Source organism: Vigna angularis, chromosome 8 (assembly GCF_016808095.1).
Source record: "Vigna angularis cultivar LongXiaoDou No.4 chromosome 8, ASM1680809v1, whole genome shotgun sequence".
Lineage (NCBI taxonomy): Eukaryota > Viridiplantae > Streptophyta > Magnoliopsida > Fabales > Fabaceae > Vigna > Vigna angularis.
This window is the reverse complement of record NC_068977.1, coordinates 8,827,063-8,846,637: the sequence shown is the minus strand read 5'-3', so window position 1 is coordinate 8,846,637 and position 19,575 is coordinate 8,827,063. Positions and strand designations below refer to the sequence as shown.

Below are 19,575 nucleotides of genomic sequence, written 5' to 3'. Positions count from 1 at the left end.
TCATATGTGGCATATAGGGTTTGTTTTGTTCCGAAAATGATCTTTTTTAGTAGTAATCATGTTATGTAAATTACAGGCAAACATATATTTACTTAAATGGTTTGTTTTAAAATTTGCAAAATCCAAAATTGATGACCTCAAGTAGTTAATTGATCTGAAATCGAACTATTTTAAGTTCTGTGCTAAACTATAATTTAGTTCAGTTTAAAAGAACAATTTAGTAGATTGTCTAAACTATCAGAGTAGTTTTCACGTTAGAAATTGTTTCACTTTTAAGACTACGTTTCATTATATTATTAATTTTCTTGCACTACAGGATTAAAATGATAATATTTGATAGAACAAAAGACTAGTTCCTAATACGATATAGAGAATGAGGGATAAATAATCGAAGTACTCTTATGTTCAAATTGGTGAACTGGACTATTGAAAATATATGCTTATGTGATGTAAGGTTTATATCAAATGCCACCCAGGACAAGAAGAAATAGAATATATGAAAATTTATCCTCATGTAAGATTAGAAGAGATATATACTATTTATTGTCTCCAGGGAAATAATGTTTTATCAAATGGATGAAAATAATAATTAAAAAGATGTATAAAATACGTTTTTAAGTAGTCTAATAAAAGAAGTTTACTTAGAATAGTCCTTCGAATTTGAAAATGTTACATTCTCAATCTAAATAAAGTCTTTTATGATTTCCTTTATCAGCAAAAGTTTATATATATATATATATATATATATATATATATATATATATATATATATATATATATATATATATATATATATATATGAAACACAAAATCTTTTGTTTTAACATATTAAGATATGCTTTGAATAGATCATTTTTAGTTCAGCAGTGAAAAAGTCTTTTATAGTGTAAAGCAAAATCCTTCCGTATGTAAAGTCTTTTATGGTGCAAAGCAAAGTCCATCGGTATGTAATAAGTATCTAAATTCATTTAAATTTATGTAAATTATATTATATTTAGTGTTACTAATGAACAATTTTCTAAGTTAATGTGGAATGAATTTAGACGAGCATATAAGAAGGAAATATTTATATTTTTTATTTTTTGTGCTGAAGAGTGTTACCATTAACCTATCTAAAAATATTATATTGAAATGAGATTGTAAATTTACATTTTAACTTACAAAAGATCAACTAGTTGATAATTTTACAAAACCTCTTATAGAAATATTAAAACGTTTACAAACTTCGTGAAACATAGAATTTGTTGAAAAATATGATTAATAATATGTCTTTTTCTATATAATTCTCATGCATCATTTTTCACATTCATTAGACCAGAGTGTCTAAAGGCTATATAACCAGTGAACGATTTAACACATTTCATGCATTACACAAGCGTCTCTTATAAAAACACAATTTTAAACACCTTGGTCCTGACATATATCTTTTGCAATAAAACCCCATAAACATAACGATTCATTCTCAAATATAAAGGAGATATGTTATGAAAGAACTCATAATTGCTCTTAACTACAAGGAAAACTCTCAGTGCAAACAATTTTCTGCTACCACCAACACTTCCACCGTTCGTTGCAAGAAAACCTTTTTTACATAGGTTAAATAATTTGTAATGCTGAACATCTTGAAGTTCTTAAAGCAGGTGCCTATCCAAATTAACTTTGAACACTGCATCAATATTGTCAAGCTCAACAAAAGATATATAAGAATCATCAATGCCGATAAGAATCTCTAGTAACACAGAATCATGGAAGATAAGAGAAAAGAGAATAGGAGTTGAGAAGAGGTAGAAGCATTAAAAGATCTTGTAAATTTAGGAGCTTCTAGAATCATTTAGAGAAGATTATAAAATGTTTGAAAATATTCTAGAAATCTAAGAGATGGATGACCCAATGTTAGAAAGTCAATCGAAAGTTATAATTTTCTCCACTAGTCACTTTCAAGCTCGTGTGATAAATATAAATTATCCCGCATCCCTTTTAAATGTTGTAACAACTTCACATGTTATCTAAAGCATAATTAACACATGATTAGTTGATTAAGTTTGAGTAATAATAGGATTAGTGCATTAGTATATTCACAAATTATTAGACTTAAGTTCACGTCAATGTATTTATTGGTTTTGCGTTCACACTTAGACCATCATTAAAAATATGTTCACATTATTTTTAATCCATTTCTTTTTAACATTTGGCCAAACCACATGACCTATAGATAAGACACTTCTTTCTAGGAAAGGCACACTTGAATAAATAGACTTGTAATCATCCTTGAATTTATTGAGAGTTTGTTGGATCTTATCTTGAAGAACATTTTTCAAGTGATGCATCTCCAGTACACTTATGCTTCCAATTCTCTCTAAGGTGGCATGTTTTGTACCATCTCTTCCTTATTTCATTTTTAGTTTTTCAATTTGCATCTTCTTCTTTTGAAACATATCTTTATATAGGCACATCAAGAATATAGACATTACAATTTCTTTTCTGACCACTTTGAAAGTCTTCTATATGAAGCAACCTCTTCTTCCGTTTGGGGCTTTGAGATGCATTAATGCTCTTAGTGTGAAGCATTGAATACGTGCACCTACTTTGACAACACCATTGGAGCATGAAAAAGACTTACAAGTAGGGTAGGTGACTTCTTTCCACCTTTGAGCATAGTGCAGGTTTTGACACAGATGGTTCACTCTATAGCTACAACTTGCCTTCTTCTAGAGTGTCATTTGCACAAATATACTTTTAGTAAGTCCTTCGTGAGATCTTTGTGACAGTGATATGTTGGGAAAACTTATTGACAAAGTTAAGAAGCTTGTATTCTTTACGAGCATAAAATAATTAGAGGTTAACGTTTGACATGTACTATGAAATGTTTAAAGCTTGTGTTTAGGAATGAAAAAACGGATTCATGCTCACGAGTCAACTTGATAAAATTTGGCAAGCCAGGTTGTATTTTTCAACTCGTCTATTCAACCTGCCCACCTAGGTAGCCAAATTAGTGGACTAAAGGTGGGATTAACCCGTTAACCCGTCTTTTTTTTAAATATATAAAAATTAAAATAAAGAATAAATTAATTTTTTGTGTATTATAACTTCTTGATCATCTGTTTGACAATTAGGAAGTGCCTATAATTCTTTGTGCGTTATACAAACACCAATAACATCTAAGCCAACTATATAAGGGATCGACACCACTCTCTACCAAACATATTAAGGCAATGATTTAATGGGTCTTTCACCTTTATATACTACTATACTTTCTCATTTCTATCCAATGTGGGACTTTGACTCACTCTTGGATTTCCAAAAATCTCCCCCTCAAGGGTGAGTCCCTTCCACATAGGTACACTCCTAACGGAACTCGCTTACTTGAATACCCTTTTCCAGGAAGAATTCGGTATAGGGATCATTATACTCGTCTGAGCCGGTCACCTAGACAAACCATCGACTTTGATACCACTATTGGGTCTATCGAGGAGGAGGTTCCATGTGGGTTACACAAACACCAATAACATTAGAGCCCAACCATATAAAGGATCGACACCACTCTTTACCCAAAACCTTAAGGCAATGGGCTAATGGGTCTTTCACCTTTATATATTGCTCTACTTTCTCATTTCTATCCAATGTGGGACTTTGACTCACTCTTGGATTCCCAACACTTTTTCTTGTAGTTCTTAGGTTGAGATCGTGCACGCAAATTCTTTGTTGCATGTGTCTTATGGTCTCTTTCCCTAGTTCCTTGTTGATCAGAGGTTCTAAGGACTCTCTTTGATCACAATTCTGTGTTTTATAGACGTTTCTAGAGTTCTTTGTTCTTGAAGCAACAATTGTGTGTGTTTAGAGCTTGGTAGTTCTTCTTAAGGTAAAGGAAGCTAGTGAACTTTCTTTGTTTCTACTTTTGCTTTGAATTGTATGATTTATGATTTGGTAGTAAATTATGTTGATTTAGTTGAAAGTAAATATCAATTTTAGTATAAATTGTAATTGAATGATTCTAACTAGTCTTTGGATGCTTGATGTTGTGAATGATTATGGAATGTGATGATGTTGTTAAGACTTGCTTTAGCTATGAATTTTTTCTGTTATTGGATGTTGGTGGTGTTAAATGTTGCTAAGTTATTGAGAAAAAAAGATTAGGTGAAACAATAGGTCTTTTTAGTCTAAAATAGAGGTGTTAATAGTTGAAATTTTGAATTACGAGTTAAAAGGATAAAGTTGATTTATATATGATAATTTGTGACCAATTAAGACTTGTTGGGGTTGTTAACAATTTGTAGTATGAGGTGTGAGTAGTAAAAAATTTGAGTTTATAAAGTTTTTAAGTTCATTTTGTAGGTTTGGACTAGTAAGATTTTGAAATATAGGTTTTGTGTCAAAATGAAAGGTTTGAAGTATGTTGTTAAGTCATTTTTGACTTGTTAAAGTCCATAAGTTGCTTTTCTATGAGTTAAAATAAGTAGAATTGATTTAAAGTCTATAAAGTGAGGTTTTAGTTGTTTTTAAGTTGGAATCTTGTTGTAAAATAATTGAAAACTAGTTTAAGTTGGGATATACACATTTGGTTAGGTCCATTTTAGTTTAGAACTCAATCTAGGAGTGTTAGAAGTTGGTAAAAGTGTTTAGGATATGTTATAGGGGTTTGGTGGTGCAAATTTTGTAGTTTAGGTGCTGCAGAATTATGTAGAGAGGCTAGGCGAGCAAGAAGAGCTTGCTGGGCGAGTTTATGGGAGTTCTGGCAGTGAGTTCCAATGGCTAGGTGAGCCAACTCGTTGGGCTTGTGGAGCTTGCTGTTTTGGCTCTCGATGGGCGAGTAAAGGCTGCTCGTCAACCAAGTATACAAGGTTTCTAGCAGAGAGTTTCAGAGACTAAGCGAGTCAGCTCGTTGGAGTTGTGAAGCTTGTTGTTTTGTCTCTTGCTGGGCGAGCCTATGCTCGCTAGGAAGTCTATTTCTGGCTGTTCGTTGGACGAGTGGGTTCGAGTCTGTTTGGGTGTTTTAACTTACTTTCTCTTATGTTTATAGTTTTAAATGGTATAGTTGTTTATTGCATGATCTGTGGTGATGATGTCTTGGTAGAGCAAGCATTCGAAGGAGATGCAGTTGATGTTTAGTTTCTTTTAGACCTGAAATTTTGTATATAGTTTTGTTTTAATAACTTGTATATGAAGTTTGATTTATATTATGTTAAATGATTGTAATTAAACTTTATATTTCCTGTCCGTTAACTGTTCTACTTTATTGAATATATGATAACTTCTTTGTAGTATTTATACCATGTGATTGGAATGTCACATATTAAATATGAATGAATTTTATTTTAAAATATTTATATTCTAAATGTTTTAATTTTATATAAAATTTAAATTTAGTGAATAGATATATTTGGATTGTCATCAAATTCAAAACAATTTAAATATCAAATAATTATTAAAAATTAAAAAATGTCAGTATTAATATTTTTTTAACTGATTTTGATTTATGTTATTTTATAGTGAATGTTTTATAAGATTTTTTTTATTCTATATTTACAAAAATGTTTCTTAATTTACATCAAAGAAATATTTTTATTTTGTATACTAATATTTCTTTATGTAAAAAAAAATAGAAATAATGAAGCTTTGTGTCAAAATTAAATTGGATGATTGAATCCAAACTCCAAAGTACAAATATCAAAATATAAATATAATCATGTGAAAAATTTTAAATTCTATTTTTTTAAAAATAAAATTTTAAATTCTTTAATTTTAAATAATCTAATTACTCTAATAAAATTAAAAAGTTTTAATTTCTTCAAAATTCTTTATCCAAACAACATATTTTACCATAAAATACTTCAGTTTATATAAAAATAATTATTCTCTTAATCATGTCGAATCCAAACACAAGATTAGGACTACTATAATTTTTTATAGCTGCTGTGAAATTCATTCACTATTAAATCAAAAGATTCATAAAAAAAACCTTAGATTTCTCTGGCTACCATAGCAACTCTCTTTTTATTTTTTATTTCCTTTGATGATGAAACTCAGACAACTTGATTAGTTGTGATTATATGAGCAGAGGCAGGTAGATAATGATTCACATGATGGCACAGGGTGCATGAACATTGTCATCACTGAAGAGAAAGACTGTTTCATCCTGAACAGTAGAATATGCTTGATCAGGAAAGTAGCCATAAACACTCTCATTGTAACCATGTCTGTAGTAGTTATAGGTAGAAGAAAAAGTTGACTCATCCAAGTATTGAGAGGCATAAGGGTAGTATTCACTGTCATAAGGAAATGGCCAATATTCTGCTCTTCTTCCTGTTCTTCTCACAATCCTTAACACCTTCCCTTTCTCCACATACCCTCTTACTGTCACCTTCTGCTGATCCATGTCTATGTCCAAGCTATCAACTCCTGCATGCCAAATTTCACACTTCATCAACCCTAGAAATTACTAACTTATTACAATCATTAAGATAAAATAAAATAAAAAGTTTTTGAATGGTTGAGCTCTTGCCATTCAATTTGGAGATTGCCCTTCTAATTCTTTCTTCGCATCCTTCGCAATCCATATGCACCTTAAGTTCAACTATCTGCAACAAAATAAGCTGAAAATGACACTAAACCAGATACAAAGGAAAATGACAGGTAATAAAATGTGATTGATCCGTTTCAAATATACAGACAAATAGTAACACATAATCTATTATAAAAAAATTATTAGAAGAAGTTGGTAACCTATCATCGTCCATACAGGAATTCTTTTGGTTTAGGAGTATTTTTCATGCAATATTGCACTGACAAAAAACCAAAAAGAGTACTTACTGACAAAACATTAGGAAGCTTCTTTTTCCGAGGTCTCCACCCAAACATGTTATACATGTTGCCAGGACTAAGGATGCTTCTCCATTTATATATAACAAGTTTTCAAGAAACAAGGCGTTTAGATAAGCACATGCAATTATATCATATGCTTCGTGTTATTAATTGGAAGTAATTTTCCGCTCTGATCTGTAAAGTGAGAATTTATAAACGTAGGATTCTATATTTTTTTTATCCTAATTAAAATTATTATAAAAAGTTATGTTTCGTGTTGAAATTAAATTATAGAGCAATTTGTTTCTGAACTTCATGAAAGTCACGTAAAAAAAATCATTCTGGTTAAATGACAGACACAAGTTATATATAGTTTACTATGGAATTTTATATTTATCATATGGAAAACATTCCGTTGTTGGTTGGTTTTACATTATTTTTATTAAAGTTGATAGATGAAAAAATTTATAATTTAGTTTATGAATTAAATAATGAAAGCATATTTAACTTTAAAGTATAAATTAATCTTATCTGATTAATAAGATTAATTTATAATTTTCAATCCACACTTTTCGCATCAAAACATATATATCTCGCACATAAAATTATAGACAAAACAATATCTCATTCATTAAGATATAATATTAAAAAATGAATTTAAATTTAACTTATTTTTATTAAAACGACTTAAAATAAAATTATGAGGTAAGGTTGTATCTCACTTATAAATTAGTTTTCTAATGAATTTGATATTTTCAACCATTATTAATTATTAATGAAGAAGATGCGAGTTTGAAACAATAAGACATTAAGATTTAGGAATTTCATGATGAGGAATATAATTGGAACTGATAAGTGGACGAATCTATGCTTATTTTTATTCTCTCTTTTGTCCGGTAGAAATGTGTTTCTATTGGATACAAATCACCTGTCCTTTTTTTCGTGTCTTATTTTCTTTATCTTAAAATATCTGCTTCATTAAAAGTCCTAAATATTTTTTTTAGATTTTTTTTCAAAGAATATTATTTGTGTTAGATAAAGCAAAGAAAGTACAATTTTTGTTGGGTATCGATTTTATTTGCAATATGAACACTGACACTCAAATGGCCTAACACACTATTCTATATCGGTGGTAGTAAAGATTTTACATTGATTCCTTAATCTATATTGAAAATTGCTAACGGATTTAATACATTAAATATACACTTTTGTTACTTATTTACTCAATATAGAATACATATATATTTTACACCCATTAGTATCAAACACTACTGAGTATGTTTTCTTCAATTATGAATATAATTTAGTATTGTCAAAATAGATCATCGGTACGATGTGGCCTAGCTCATCACGGATTGATTACTTAGTGAGTTAATCCAATCCGGTTCATTTATTAACAAGCTAGAAAAAATTGAACCTGGCTCAACTCCACTACGGGTTAGCGGGTTAAATGGGTTGACTTACTGGTTTACTTAATTATAATTCTTTTCAAAATAAAAAATATTACAAAAGTTTTTGTAATTTAAATCTAAATAAATTTCACTCTCAAAATAATGTTAAACTCAAGATAATTTAAAATAATAAAAAAAATACAATACAATCCACATATAATAAGTCAGTCGGATGGTATTTTTTAGGATTTCATAACATAATAAATTAATAAAACAAAATTAGGTGAGTTGGTGAGCCATCCCGACTCACCACAGGTTCAATCCGGAAGAGTCAGGTTAAAAATTGACTCAGTATAAAAAAATATATATTTTTCAAATCCAACCCGATCGAAACCCATGATGGACCAGATTAACTCGCAAGTTGTAACCCATTTGACAGCTCTACCATAATTAATATAAAAATTAACATTCTATAAGTAATCTATAATCAATCATAATAGATATAGAATACTTTTTTTAATGTATGATTTAAATTTGTTTTTGGAGTACTTCCAACCTGTAAAATAAAAAGTTAGACCTAGGTAGTAAGATATGGTTTAAGTTTTGAAACAATCATAAACAAACAAACATAAATGGAAAATGTTTTTTTAACAAATTTTTTTAATAGTCTATGTGGTAACTTTTGATTGGTCCGTTTCAAATGTACACACCAATAAAATAGTGAAACATAGTTTATTGTTAAAAAATTGTTAAAAAAAGTTGTTAAGATATCATGGTCCAACATAAATACATACTAAAGTTCTATATTATTGTATAAACTTTGAAAAGAATTTAAATTGTCTAATACCAATTTAAGTAAACAAATTCTAAAATATTATAGGGTCATCTGATCCTAACTTCTAAAAATTTGATAAGTTAGTATTTCTCTATATACCTAAATCATAAAATGAATTACGAGTATAATCTAAGTACGAGTTAAAGTAATAAAAAAAAAAATTTCACAAGACAATCATAATTTGATACCAAAAAAATTTTCATTTCCATTTGACACTATTCTTCTCTATTTTTCCTTCTTTTTTTTTAGAACTACTTTATACTTATAAAAAGGTTATCAAATGATAGTTACCAGTATTAAATAACTTTCTTTTTTTCTTATGTGACAGATCTTGACTAATAATTTTGGAAGAGCCAAAATAATACGCTTAAAATTCATATATTTAATTATTATCATTATAACAAAGATAAAAAATTAGATCATTAACATCATGTTTTATAATTAGTGAAAAAATTGATTTTCTTTTTTTATTTAAGTGTTAACATTTTTTTTAAATCATGTAAAAAGTGGAGATGAAAAAAACTATAAGTAAATTAATAGTAAGAAAAAAAATATTAATAATTTTGTTTTATTATTTATCAATATTAAAGTGTTTTATTAAAAAAAATTAAAAGTGTACCTAATTTAAATCTCGTAAATTCTCATATATAAAATTTTAAAAGTTTGGTTTGAAGGGACTCCAATATCTCTTTTATTTGTTAGTATAAACCAAATACCATAATAGAGATATATTTGGCAAATAATTACATTCATATAATGTAACAAACTTAAATATGTTCGCATTGAGGTAATTCTTGTTTAAGGAGATAGATTTGGAAGTGAGTGTCTTGTTCACTTATGCTCATTTGGATTGAATATAAACGATGATTTGTTAGATATGTTGAAATCAGTATCTCGGATATAAAAGTAATTAACAGTGTAGCGTATATGTGATTTTATGAAATAAATCCTATATCATTATTGTAAATTTTACAAAAACTTTTAGTTTTGTTTACAGTGTGTATGTAGAAATGATAACAGGTAGGATCAAATACGGATAAAACTTATCTATTATTCAACTCGCAACAAAAAAAATTTACCTCTTTATTATTTTATTATTTGTTGGATTTCTCTTTAAAAATTTAAAAAAGAAATATTTTATAAAATTTTAAAATAAAATTTAAATAAAATTATTAAAAATAATAGAAAATAAAATATAAATTAAACTATATATAAAAATTTTCATTTAATTCTTATATTAATGGATAATAATAACTAACACTAATGAAATATAAAGCTTTTAAAAATATTTGTATTGAAAAATAACTCATCAAAATAAGTGGATACAAATAATAATCACAACAATATTTTATATTTATGTAATCACAAAAACATATACTTAACATATTAGAAAGTGAGTTTATGCCTAACTCATCCCTACAAAACCAGCTTGTAAGGTGAAGTTTGCACCTCATTTACACACCCCCTTCACGCCGAGGTATAGACATCTCGTGCGTGATAGTAGAAATTGGGTGGTCCGATAGCGGCCCGATTGCGGGTGGAAGAGAAGAGTAGAATGCCCACTTAGAACTCTCTAGGATAGGCTCTAACCATGGCTCTGATACCATATTAGAAAGTGAGTTTATGCCTAACTTATAGGGTGTGAATGCCCACTTAGAACTCGCTAGGATAGGCTCTAACCATGGCTCTGATACCATATTAGAAAGTTAGTTTATGCCTAACTTATAGGGTGAGGTTTGCACCTTACTTATATATTATCATGGCTCTGATACCATATTAGAAAGTGAGTTTATGCCTAACTCATCCCCACAAAACCGGCTTGTAAGGTGAGGTTTGCACCTCATTTATATATTATAATTTGGCCTTATCTCTAGTCGATGTGGGACTTCCAACATAACAAATTATTAACTAAATTTGTCGACAATAATATCTATCAATAATAAAATTTTTGAATTACTTAACAAATTTTATCAATAATAGACAGATAATTTTACTGATAATTAAAATCCTAAAACTCATTAATAAAATCTTATAATAAATTTTATTTTACTAACAATTTTTTTTCTATTAATAATATTCGTTGATAAATATTATTTCATTGATATTTTTTTATAATAAAATTTTGTTAATATTATAAATTTAGGACAAGAACAAACCCTAAATACGGAATACAATACCTGAAAGCTACAACAAAATGTTATTAAATTCGTAGAAGTACTATACACTCTTAGTCTATTAGTAGTTTATTTTAGTGTTTAGTATAACTGTTAAGCCATAAATTAATTCAGTTGAAACAAGGAACATTAAATACCTTTGAACATAACTACTTTAATTTTATGTAATAAAGAAAGTATTTATTAAGACTAATGGTCGTTTTTACAAAATACTTTGAAAAATACTAACGTTTGTCTTCTCACTTTATTCTACATGGATGATTAAATAATTAATATTAAAAGGAGTAATAAAATATTATTTTTAGTAATTGATGATTAATAAAATTGTATATGTACTAAGGAAGTATATGAATAATTATTGATTTTGAAATCATGGTGTTAATTTATTGAGAAAAGTACAACTTCTACAAAGGAACTTATTCCATCGACATTAGGTCACATGGGTTGCAAATTCCATTTTTTCCCCTCCTTTTCATGATTTTGAAACATCATATATGCAAAAAATCTCATAAAGAGGAATTTGACACCTTAGACTATTGGGGAAAAGTTTGAGACCCTTTTCATTCATTCTCAACGATTTTTTCCCTTTTTAAGTGTGAAAATTGTTCATCCTCCTTTTAACAACTATTGACAGTCTAATTAGCATCGAAAACATCTTTTAATAACAAAGTCAAACAAGTCAAATCGTATCATATTAAACCTAAGCACTATAGCGGTATATATTCTTGAATTTAATTTATGCTTATTGCTACATCAAAAAAGAAAAAAATCATATAATATATGAATCTATATAATATTAACAAGGAAACAGATGAATTTTGATTAAATTTTATACACTCTCCATTTACTGTTATAATAATTTGTACGTATTTTTATTTGATGAGCTTTGTCTTCACGATTTTCTTAAACCTTAGAGCAATTTGACAAAATAATTTGTTCAAGAAAGGTTGTCTCTGGAGAAGGATGTGAGTAGTTTGTATCAAGAAAAATCGAAGAAAATATAATTATTGAAAAGTTTGAGATTTCTACTTTTATGAAGAAATGAAAGGAAGTGGGAAATATTACTTTGAAATAAAAATAAAAAAAGGTTTTCTACTGTTGTTGGAGTATAAGTTCTTTCTTTCTTTTCCTACTTAGCTATTTATTCTTCATAGTTGAGGGGACATTAAAGTTGAGACGAAGCTATGTACGTTTAATGTAGGAAACACAGCAAAGCAACTGAATGTGTAGCTTTCAGAAATCTGAACTTACAACCACTGCATTGGCATATGCTTGGATATATTAAGCTGTTGTCTCTCCACCTTTACTTTCATCCCCTTTCCAACAACACTCTCCAATTAAATCAGATTTGGGTCAATTAGCTCTTCAACATGATGTTCATGTCCATATCCCTCCACACCTTACGAATATTCCTCACATATATACATTGTACCTGTGTTTCATCCACTAACGTAAGTGTGTAATATTAATTTAAGAGTAATAATTATGTTTAAGCTTAATAATATATTAAAGCAAGATTAAAAGAAGAGTTAAGTAAGATGTTCAAGATTCCAATAGATAAGGTATAGATAAGGTAAAGTTTAGAATATATAACATCTTATAAGTGAGTTTTATAGAATTAAGTTAGGTTTAAAGTATAATTTTTAAATGTTGTTTAGATGCAAGTTGGTTTACCATGACTCGTGATTTGGGTTGTTGGTTGCTCGTGGCGTTGATTACGGTGGCACAATGAACATGAGTTGCTCTAAGGTGGTTTCACGTTTTGGGTTGTAATGGTGCGATATTATGATTTGTAGGTTAGATGGTAGTGGAAGATAGATGGGTGATTTCAGATTTCTGGTGCGCGATGGCTATCGCGAATAATAGTGGAAGATAGATGAGTGATGCAATGGAGGATTCTAATGACTAGCGATTTGTTGCATTTTCTCGGTTTCATGTTCATGATGGAGATTTAGGGTTTTGTAGTGGTGGTGTTGCCAGCGAATGAATCTGGTGTGTCATAGTGGAGCTTCTAGGTTTCCGTTAGAGAAGATGGAGATGATGATGAGGAGACTTGTCATTGGACAAATTGGCGTGTGGAGGATCATGGACATGTAGCAGCGTTTGACGTGTTCAACTTTGTGTGTTAGGATTGATGCACACATGACATGATCTGATTAAATCTGATTTTGTGAGTGGTAGAAGGGGTGAAAATGGATAAATAGGGAGGTGTAACAGAAAAAGCTAATTTTGTGGCCCATTGCTGAAAAAGGAGAGGATAAGTGAAAGTTATGAGTGCATTTAGTTCCTTGTATATTTTTTTTTCCAGAATTTATTAATTTTGGCCTTATTTTGAAGCTGAAACAATTTATTTTAACATTTTTAATTAATCAAATTTAAGTTCAGCTGCATCAATAAACATAAGAATATCCAAAAATAATTTATATAACTAAAAATTCCTTTCTTAAGACATTTTATTTCACAAACTTATAAGTCTAATTATTACAAATCTTATAATTCTAATTATTATAAATCTTATTTAAATCAATATTTTAAACACAATAATTTTATTAAAATTTCAAAATTAAACATAAATGAAGACATAAATATGTATTTCTCACTTTCAAACAAAACATTTAAAAAATGAAATCATTTAAAATGAAATCATTTCAAATTTATTATATTTAAATGTTTTAGAAATTGCTTATATCCAAATACAATATCAATGCGTTTGGACAAGTTATTTTAAGAGAGTACTTTACTTGATTTTAAGAGAATTTGAAATGTTTTATAAACAAAAAATAATGTTTGGATAAGGAATTTTGGAAGAAATTGAAATTCTAGAATTTCGTTAGAATAATTACTTAAAATTAAATAATTTAAAATTTTACAAAAAAGAAATAAGAGTTTGAAATTCTTCATCTTCTAAAATTTAAATTTTAGTCTTTGTAGTTCGGATGAAGTCGAGTCAGGTAAATATAATTTTTTTAGTATGTGTATTATAAAAAATAATTATCGAGATAAAATTTTATTTCAAATCATAATGACGTTGGCTTCAGATTTCGAAATTCGTATCTTAATAAAAATGTTAGAAATTTTTACCTTTCAAAATCTTAATAAAACTTAAATTTTTTACTACATTTTGCAATTCGGTAAATTACATATTTTTACTTATAAACATTTACAGAAGAAGAAAATAAAAAGTAAAATTAACTTATGTTTCTAGTACTAAAATTGTCTACGTCGAATATTTTGGACTTTTAACGGCGAAATCGCGAATGACGCATATCGAATTTTTTTAATATACGAAGTTAACGTTAACGTCGAATTTTGTCAATATTCGATATTAATCAATTTTTTTAATTAATTGTGATCTTTTTTACAACTCTACAAAACCTGAAAAGCACAAAAACAACAAATTTCAGTTTTTGGTATTTTATAAAACATGAACTATGAACGTGTAGTGTAGTATTAATAACAAACAATAATAACAAAAAACAAACAAGTTCATCCAAACAACAACAAACAAATTTAAAAAAAACACGTCTCAAAAGTTTTGGAAATATTGGATCAGACCAGGTTTATAAAGTTCAAGTAAACAAGTTGATTTTAATGTATATAAAAGTTAATTTTTTATGTTTAAATCCACTTTTTGTATTTTTATGATGTACAGTCTCTACAAAATTTAAATTGTATATTTATTTGTCAAATATATTATTAATAGCTTAAATAAATGAATAATTAACACTACTTTTACTTATAAACATGTAGTATTTCTTATAATGAATTAGATGTCGTATTAATATAGGACAAAAATTGCATTAAATGCAAAAACTTAAACCACTAAATCTCCAATTAAAATTTTATAGAAATCAAAATTACATAATTATGAAACTACATGGACTAAAAGGACGTGTATTACAAACAAAACTCCTTAATAAAAAAAGTTTATATAGAACATAGTTAACCTCAATTCTTAAAGATATAAGGGGCAATGGTAATCGGTGATCGTGGAATTCCTTCTTTATTGTTTTTCTTGGTTGTATGTTTATGTTCAATAGTCAACATTAATTACATATAAAAAAAGTTAAACAACATATAAAAATAATTCATGAACTTGTTGTAATGTTTTAATTAAAAGTAGTATATTTTTTTTATGTGTCTTTGATTCATACATCATTTATTGTTGAATATGTAGATTATGAATAAAAATTGACCAATAACAAAAATCAATTAAACCATATTATGCATCAAGAGAAGTATAAAAAAGTGTATTTGTATTAATAATTGGAAACAATATAGATCGAATAATGATTATTTGATCTTCTAACTTTACATTTTGATTCTTTTTTAATTTTATCTTATAATGAAAACGAAGAGAAACAATTTGGAATATACAATATAAGGTCATAGATGAGAATTATAATTTCTTGATATAACTTTTGTCCGTTATTTTTTGAATTTCAATATATATTTTCAATTTAATCTCTTGCCAAATTAAAATATTACTTAAAAGCTCTATACAGTTAATATTTTATAACATATATGTTTTTAATTATATCACTTTAATAAATTGACTGATAAATATAATGATCTTAATATATTTAATAATTTATTATATATATAACTTAAATTGGTAACAAAAATCTCTTCATCTAAACATTGATGAGTGGTATATAAACATTTTGAGCAACAATGCATAAGCAATTGTAACATCAATACCAAATTTTTTAAATGCTGTGTTTAATTGACCTTACGTAACCAACCATGCAGAATATGTCACATATGTTAAAACAAACCGCACGGAGGATAGAGAGAGCCAAAGAGAAATGAGCGAATCAAAGATACAACAGAAGATGATGTAATTCTGGTATAGGAAAATTCATATGAATTGTCATACCAACTACGCCATAGATGCTATTTGGTACACGTGAAACATTTATGCAATGCAAAAGACCACAGGCTTGAAAACAAGAAATGTCCAACTTCTCTGCTGCATTATGCAGGCAATGAGCATCCTATTATCGTGGATAAGAACGCAATCCCTATATAACTGGATAACCACGAAGAAAGAAGACACAAATAGACAACTTCAACTAACCCTAACATATTATCAGTGCAAAAGGCATCACAACAATAAATTTGTAAGAAATAACTGAGTATTAAGTAAATAACTTGATATAAGAGCGTTAAGTATATACTTCCCTTTGATATTGGTATGTATTTGTAGGATTTTTTACACTTTTTAATGGGTTTTTTCAATGGGTTCAATCATGACTGGGAGATAATCTATGTGTTTTAAGTTCAATTCATATAAGAAATTGATATTATTTATAACTTTTTTTTCTATTTTTAAGTTTGTTAATATAATTTGGAATACACACTCATAATTGAATTATTCTTAACATTCTTAATAATAAAACTAAGTAACAAAATGTATAATCGATATAAATATTTAAATATAAACCTTTTTTATTTTTAATCAAGTACTATGATTCTTTGAGTAAATTGATAATTAATAATAATGTTTAATTTTGATGTGCATAACCGTCAACATATATGTTAATTTAAGCCTTTGGATATATAAGTGTCCACAGAGAATCCAAAAGAATAATTTAAATAAGCATGTGGATAATTAATTTTCATTTAGAGATGAACAAATAGTCGACTTATTACAATTGATTTAATAAACGTTGAGTATTTATAACTATTTTAGAGTTTGAGCTTTTGCAATATTTATGATGATACTGATTTTTTTTAATAATAAATCTATTATTTTCTTTATAAAAATTATTTCATACTTTGAATTTATATATAAGGAAAAGAACAAATTCATAGTCATATTAAAAGAATTTATCATTAGTTAATTCTCTCATATTTTAAAAAATAACTTTAATTTTTAGAAGTTTTTATTTTGAAAGGTTTAGTATTAATTTTATTTAGTCTACTCTTATTAAGTTTTCTGGTAGTTTGAATTAATTCATTATCTTCTTTAATATTATAATATTTCCTTTCATCAAGCATATTAGTCTATCTATAAGTTATTTTCAAATTTTCTACAAAACAAGCTTCTTATTAGATGTTAAATAAGGAATTACCTCTAAACTACTATAAGTTGAATCTAATTGTTGTAAAGCTTGCAAACTATGTGAGTGACATCCTCAAAGAAGACATATCAGTCAAGGAATCAAATTCCACTAGCACACCACCATCTAGATTCTTAACAAGAGGAGATCCATTCATAATACAAATATTATTACGATTAACCACCACTAGCTTAGGTTGTCACTCAACAACAGGTTATACCATAAAAGACTAAAGCACAAACTCCACCATAAGCTCCACTATAGGCTCTACCACTTGAGTTAAAGAGCCCTTAATCCCATCTTGTGCATCAACCGGCTTAGGACGATAATATTGTTGTATTTTTGCACTAATTATTTTCTCCCCACTAGAAATAACATTTGCATCTTGTTGTAATTGTCTTCAATTAGATAAATCATGACCAACCATTTTACAATTAGAACAAAATAGAGGCAATTTCTTATCTTACAATGAGTGAAAGGGAAAAACCTTCCTTAAGAAGTTGCTGAACAATTTGGTCAAGCTTGTTAGAGTAGTGCAATGAAATGTTTGCGTGTTTGGAAAAAAATCAAGATGATGGGGTGAATTGATTTCTTATGTTTTAAAATAATTTTCCTTTTCTCTTTTTAACTTACGTAGCAAATCATTAAAATAATTATAAAGATTAACGGAAGAGAGAAAATTGCACAAATAATTTTATACTGGTTCAGATCACAAGAATCTTAAGTATAGTTATTAATCCCAAATAGAGATTAACTTCTACTATCACAAAACCAATAAACTGTTACAATCACACAGAAAAACAAGTTTAAGATTTAGAAACACATCTCTTCTTACCTGAAGAGATGATACTCACTTCCCCTGAAGACCACATGGGATGAACACCTTCTCCGAATGTTTGACAAATTATGGACACTAAATCACACTCTCAATGAAAGTTCTCGCTCTTGCCAACACCAAGTTCTCAAAGTCAAAGCACAAGAATTACACAAACCATAGGTCACACTTTATTTCGTCAAGAAAGGTTCAGTTGTGTGTTGTGTTTTAGAATGGGAGTCTAAAACATCTTTATAAAGACCTCAGTCAAGGACACCTCCAAAATTATGTTTTCAGCCTTTTCTCGCGTGATAATCGATTATCCACTTATGGTAATCGATTATTTATTTAATGAATGCATAACGGTAAAAAACATGCTAAAAAACTCTAACGGCTAGTTGTGATAATCAATTATGGTAAGTCATAATCAATTGTGGATAATCGATTATTAGTATTTGGTAATCGATTATTCTAGAGGCCAAAATAGAGTTTTTAGCATTTTGAAAAACCTCTTTGTGATAATCGATTATCTTAAGTAGTTAATCGATTATTGAAGAGTATTTTGACTCCAAAGACAATTTTAAAGTATAAATTACATGGAATGAAACAAAACATTAAGTCCTATACATAAACTACTTATTATAAAAGCTTTAACACATAATACAAGTCTTCATAATTGAAAAGTGAGCACTTGAGACTTGATTTTGGCATCATCAAAACTATTATGTTTCATCTTTTTACTAATAATCTCCCCTTTTTTTATGATGACCAAAAACTCATTGAGTTTAAAGCTTTTTTTAACATGTACTCATAATAAGTAACTCATACACAACTTAAAGAAGAGAGGACATTAGTAGATAAGAGATACATATATATTAAAGCGTTTAAACATATTTCTTCCTCTTTTTTATCATTATAAAAAAAGAGCTATGCATGATTAATTATTTCTCCCCTTAAAATAAGACTCGCTTGAATATAAGCCATAAACAAATAAATAATAAAACAAATTTTTATTAATTGGAAACAAGAGGCATAATGCAAAACATAAAACAATACAAAAAAAATTGTCAAATTTTTTTTTCTTACTAACAACTTCCCCTTAATTTGACAATCCATACTTTACCAAGTTTTGGTGCACATACATAAACTTCTTCCTTAATTTTGATATAACCTACAAAACAAAATATTTATTTAGGTCCTTTGAAGTTAGAGACATGTTATTTTACAATAGGAATTCATGCATATATTCCATTTGGAACACCATAATGTTTTATTCTACATTTATTTGATGTAAGACCATTTTTCGTGCAATAGAAACAAGTAACAACATTTGGGTTCCTATAATAAGTGGTTCCTTCTTCTACCTAAACTCTACAAGTTCTTTTAGTTCTATTCTTATATTTAGGAACATACCTATTTTTAACGGCCTTTTCCTTTACTATAGAGCTTTTACTACATTTTCCTTTGATTATTTATTGTAATTTCTTCAAATTTTTGC

General features: G+C 27.9%; 1 protein-coding gene across 1 annotated transcript; it reads right to left on the bottom strand.

The window, feature by feature from the left end:
- Window positions 1-6,009: 6,009 nt before the first annotated feature.
- LOC108345509 (heavy metal-associated isoprenylated plant protein 45) lies at window positions 6,010-6,846 on the bottom strand. Its single transcript, XM_017584084.2, has 3 exons — window positions 6,808-6,846; window positions 6,500-6,575; window positions 6,010-6,396 (listed from the first exon to the last, which is right to left on the bottom strand). The coding sequence occupies exons 2-3, from the start codon at window positions 6,552-6,554 to the stop codon at window positions 6,074-6,076; spliced, it is 378 nt and encodes a 125-aa protein (XP_017439573.2). The 5' UTR covers window positions 6,555-6,575; window positions 6,808-6,846; the 3' UTR covers window positions 6,010-6,073.
- Window positions 6,847-19,575: the final 12,729 nt, after the last annotated feature.

Excerpts from the sequence above, each read along its gene's own strand:
- LOC108345509 (XM_017584084.2), bottom strand. The coding sequence starts at position 6,554 with ATGGATTGCGAAGGATGCGAAGAAAGAATTAGAAGGGCAATCTCCAAA. Across the intron at positions 6,397-6,499 it reads GGCAATCTCCAAATTGAATG|GAGTTGATAGCTTGGACATA; the intron begins GCAAGAGCTCAA and ends TTTGGCATGCAG.